The 5,516-nt window shown below is 46.8% G+C and overlaps 1 protein-coding gene across 1 annotated transcript in view; it reads right to left on the minus strand.

The window, feature by feature from the left end:
* Window positions 1-3,037: 3,037 nt before the first annotated feature.
* The window catches only part of LOC122562922 (protein phosphatase 1H-like), a 61,140-nt gene continuing 58,661 nt past the window's right edge, over window positions 3,038-5,516 (minus strand). Inside the window, exon 10 of the mRNA XM_043716224.1 lies at window positions 3,038-5,436. Coding sequence (XP_043572159.1) covers window positions 5,298-5,436 — 139 coding nt within the window. The 3' untranslated portion in view covers window positions 3,038-5,297. The remainder of the gene's footprint in view (window positions 5,437-5,516) is intronic.

The following is a 5,516-nucleotide window of genomic DNA, read 5'->3' on the forward strand; positions in this document are numbered from 1 at the left end:
AGGATACCTGGCAACACCAGTTCACCAACTGCTCTTCTCACACACCCTCCAATTTGGCACAAACTTCTGAGGGCACATGACCCATATCCACAAAACTTAGCATTCGTCAGATACCAGCTCAGGCCACATCTGTGACCCATTTATAACACTGTCCACTTCAATCCCACACTGGCACTTTCAGTACAACACTGAGACACGCTCACACACACACAGACCTTCAGACACATACAGAGGCATAGGCAGACACTTGGAAAGAGAGATACACATGTACATACACAGACAGACACAGAGACAGACAGATACACACAGACATACACTTCCACAGACAGAGACACACACACAGTCTCTCACACACACAGACGACCAGGCTGCACTCTGGGATCCTTACTCAGCACCCACTCAGTCTGAAGGGAATTGCTGTTTTAAGGAAGTTGGGAACTCGGAGATTGGAGACAGCAAGTTGGGATGGAGAGGGGACACGGTCAAGGGAGGGAGCAGGGTGGGGGTAGATACTGTGGGAGGGGGGGTTTATTAATAGCCTTGATGTGAGGGAGGAGTAGAGTGCATCACGACAGTGGGCAGTGCTGAACTGTCGGGGTTAACATGGAGAGCCTCAGTTTAATTCCAGGCGATGTGGGAATGTGGGGCCAGTCAGTGCCAATGGGCTGTTCAGGAAGCCTCAGGATTGAAGGGACATGGAGGTTCAGGAGCTTCCTTACACCATCTGGGTAAGGCATACAAATCCTGGGCAAAACCATTTATCATGTTATTGGTCATTGCAGGTTAAAGGTTAGAGTTATACACCTGTCCTGGGAGTGTTTGATGGGAATAGTGTAGAAGGAGCTTTACTCTGTATCTAACCCCACGCTGTCCCTGTCCTGGGAGTGTTTGATGGGAACGGTGTAGAGGAAGCTTTACTCTGTATTTAACCCCGTGCTGGGAGTGCTTGGTCTGGATGGTATTATTCATTCACAGGATGTGGGTAGCACTGGCTGGACCAGCATCTATTTCTCAGAGAGCAGTTGGTAGTGAGTCACTGTGGATCTGGAGTCACATGTAGGCCAGACCAGATAAGGATGGCAGATCTCCCTCCCTATAGGACATTATGGATGGACTTCTCCCCCACAATAATTTTCTAATCATCAACAGGTTCCTAATTCCAGATTTATTTTTATTGAATTCAAATTCTAACATCTGCTGTGATGGGATTTGAACACAGGTCCCCTGAACATTAATTGAATTTCTGGATTAATCATCCAGAGTTAATACCACTGGGTCATCACCTCTCCCATCAAGGGAACTTAATTTTCCATTTCCTTTCAGTCTTAGAAGAGTAGCGAGAGCCTTACTCTGCATCTAACCTTGCACTGTCCCTGTATTCGATGGGGACTGTGTAGAGGAAGCTTTACTTTCTGTTCAAAAGTGTAAAGTCACACAACATAAAAGCAGGCTCTTCAGCCCATTGAGTCTGTGCCAGTCAAAAACAACCATCTCACTGTTCTAACCCCATTTGGCGCATGGCTTTGTCTGCCATGGGATCCCGAGTGCACATCTAAATCCTTCTTCAGTGTGATGAGGGTTTTGGTGTCTCCCAACTCAGTTCCAGATTGCCCAGAACTCTCTGGATGAAGGGACCGTTCCTCACATCACCCTCTATATCTCAGTGTCTCATTTTGCCAGTTAACGCTTCTGGGAATGAACATGGCTTTTGGATCTGGCTCGATGTGAGCCTTTCTCAAGGGGCTGGAGGCTCTTAACAGGAAGACGTCTTCTTACAGCTCAGCAGTTACGCAGCAAAAAAACCAAGCAGCAAGGAGAGTGTGTAAATCTCACAGAGTGAGATCCTGAGTGGCACTATCACTGCCCTGTTAATCCAGAGACCCCAGATCATGTTCTGGGGACCCAAGTCTGAATACTGCCATGACAAATGGTAGAATTTGAATTCAATAAAAACCTCTTGATCATTGGGAAAAACCCATCTGGTTCATTAATATCCTTAAAGGAAGGAAACGACCATCCTTACCTGATCTGGCCTACACGTGACTCCAGACCCACAGCAATGTGATTGGCTCTTAACTGCCCCCTGGGCAATAAATACTGGTCTAGCTTGTGATACCCTCATCTCATGCATGGATTAAAAAACTGGGTGTGGCCACCACTGAGAATCCTCTTCATTGCTTTTCAAAACTTTTTCTAAAATTTTCACTCATTTTCCAAAATTGATCTATGACAGAAGAGTACAATTACAGGAAAGCTGGGATGGATCGGAGAACAAACTTTTCTTACTCAACGTCTTTTTAAATGGACACACATTCCGAAGGACGTTCTGAAGATCAGTTCAGCCTGACCTGGGATATTGTGTCCAATTCTGGGCTGCACTTTGGGAAGAAGGTGAAGACTAGAGAGGGGGGCAGCGAGGATGTGGGAGAATGATCTAAGTGGCGGGGGGGGGGGGGGGGGATCTCGAGAATGTGGACAGATTGAAGAAGCTGGGATTATTCTCATTGGCCGAGAGGTGATCCGAAAGTGGTTTTCAAAACCATGGACAGATGGCCTCTGGTATTTGAGCCCACTGCCTTAAAGAGATTGGTGAAAGGCCCCATAGCAACACGAGCAACCACCTCAGTGATTGGCTCTGGGTTTAGAATGGGCCTGAGAGAGTGTGATGGAGGAAGGTTCAATCAATTGACTCAAAATAAGTTCAGGGCCAGATGGGGATGAGTCAGAGTATCCAAGTTGTTCTTTCAGAGAGCTAGCACAGACACAATGGGCTTAATGGCCTCATTCTGGGCTGCAACAAGTTTACAATCCTTATAAAGGTCAAATGGCCACATGAAGTATATCTATATTCACTCTGTGTGCTTCTGCCTTTGTCTATTTTGTTTTCCTTTGCCAATTCTTTAGGAGGAGGAGGAGTACCAGGTCATGGGGCTGAATGGCCACTTCCTAGTCCTATGTCCGAATACCACACGTAGTCACTGAGAGCACCCCGATTCCTTACAGACCCCTCTCACAGTAACTGGATCAGTCAGCAGAATGGTGTCGTGTCTCTTTATTATTTTTAGTGAACTGTACAATTTGACATAGTCACAAACCTTCAATCAATAACAGAGACCCACTTCTCAGGCCGAAAACAAATGTACCGAGCAAGGGGAGCAGCTCAGGGTTTGGAAGAGGAAGTGATGGGCCTCAAGAGTGGAATCTGGATTCTGCGGGTTCTCTACAGGGCTCCACCTAAACAGCAATGAATCAAAACATCCTTCCTCGGCCCCCTGACATTTTCAAAAAGGGGATTATTTCTTGGGGAAGAACAAGGAAGTTGCTGGTAACACACTGGGGTCTAGATTAGAGTGTTGCTGGTAAAGCACAGCAAGTCAGGCAGCATCCAAGGAGCAGGAAAATCGACATTTCGGGCAAGAGCCCTTCATCAGGAATCACACCAGGTAACACACCAGGGCCTATTTTCAAAGGCTTCAGCCAAAGGACTGCTCACATCCAGCTCTGATTAAGGATTATCACCTACACACAACCAACCTGTGGGACTGGAATTCAAACTATGGCAAAGAAATCAAACAATGACCTCATTAACAGTTAAACAAAACCAGAAATTGCTGGAGAAACTCATCAGGTCTGGCAACATCTGTGGAGAGAGAAACAGAGTTAACGTTTCAAGTCCAGTGACCTCTTCTTCAGAATCTGGAGAGCAAAAAACGAATCCACATTGATGGTCACATTCTGAAATATTAGTTCTGAGGAAACATCACTGCGCCCCGACACATTAACTCTGTTTCTCTCTCCACAGATGCTGCCAGAGCTGCTGAGTTTCTCCAGCACTTGCTGTGTTTGTTTTCAGATTTCCAGCATCCACAGTTCTTTGATGTATTTAAATTAAATACTGTTCTGGGACAGAGGGACTGGTTGTCTGTAGTAAGATGAACTCCACCAGTAACCAGTTTGTAAAGTGAACTAAAATGGTTGAGTTCTTTTTTAAAACGGACAACAGGGTTACCAATTTTAGTTACTTGTGTTCCTGGAGGTTCTATCAACTCTAACTTTCCCTGACTGGCCTTTCCCCTCTATTCAAACATTTTGATTACTTTTGCTCTCTCTTTCACCAGTTGTAGTTTCTCTTTTAAACTGGGAGCATTTAAGTGCTGAGTCATAGGGTCAGAGAGCATGGAAACAGACCTTTTGGCCCAACCAGTCCATGCTGACCATGTTCCCAAACTAAATTTGTGCTTACCTATATGTCCCCAGCCCTTTCCCACACATGGACTTTATCCAAATGTCTTTTCAACGTTGGTCCTACTGCCCAATCTACAGCATTTTCTGTTTTCATTTCACATTTACAGAACATTTACTTTCCTCTTTTTGCACGTTTCAGATAGATATCTTCATCAAAGGTTGGAAACCAGAGATTTCTAAGAAGAGGGCACGTTTGACATTTGAACCCTCACTTAGACCAGGCTGATTGCCTGCTGAGGCATTGCACTCAGACCATCGGACTGGGTGTGGTGGGCACTGAGTGGGAAACAGTCTGCAATCTGAGTTCTGCTGCAGGTCCGCGGACACAAACAGTCCCAGAGGGTGTTGGCTGTGGTTAAACAGGAGACTAGCTCATTTGCTTGTTCACAATTCGAGGCCCCACTCACCAGACCCGATCACAAACATCTAGCCTGATACCCTCAGGGCAGGGCTGAGGGAGTGCTGCAGAGGCTCTGTTTCAGATGCAGTGTACAACTGGGGCACTGTCTGCTGTCTGAGGAATGGTGGTGGAGGGGGGGGGGGGAGCATTTTTAAAATAGATCAGGGGAGCTCACCCAAGTCAGACAGTCACAGAGATGTACAGCACGCAAACAGACCCTTCTGCCCAACTGGTCCATGCCAACCAGATATCCCAACCCAATCTAGTCCCATTTGCCAGCATTTGGCCCATATCCCTCTAAACCCTTCCCATTCATCTCCTGGCTAAAGATTCATCCCTGGACCAACACCATAATAAAATAAAATAGGACGCAGTTATTTCCAGCACATTGCTGTGTGGTGCCTGACAGTTCAGGAGTCACTCCTTGTATTTCATTGGCTCGACAGCACTGAGGTTCTGGAAGGTGCTACTGTAATGCAAATTTGTTTTCCGCGATGCTTCTATTGGGGAGGATTATATCTCGAGGGACTGGGGGAAGCCAATTTAGGAAAAAAAAGGGAGGGGGGGGCGAAAAAGTAACTGCCGAAGGGACTGGGTGACACTCCGTGATGAGTCTTTAGAGAGCTCCAGGGTGACAGCATCCTCCAGCAGCTCACGTGTGGCCATACAATGGAATAACAAACACCGAAATGTCATCGCCTGAGCCCAGCCTGTCATTGGACAGTCGCCAACTGGGTCCCTTCAGAATCCCACGGGATCTCATCACCAGATTCTGAGCAGCGAGAGTGAACCTGCAGAGGGAGAGACAGAGAGGGGGAGAGGGAAGGAGAAAAGAGAGGGGGAGGGGTGGGGGTAGAGAGGAGAGAGACAA

The sequence above is a fragment of the Chiloscyllium plagiosum genome, chromosome 26 (genome assembly GCF_004010195.1).
Source record: "Chiloscyllium plagiosum isolate BGI_BamShark_2017 chromosome 26, ASM401019v2, whole genome shotgun sequence".
Classification (NCBI taxonomy): Eukaryota; Metazoa; Chordata; class Chondrichthyes; order Orectolobiformes; family Hemiscylliidae; genus Chiloscyllium; species Chiloscyllium plagiosum.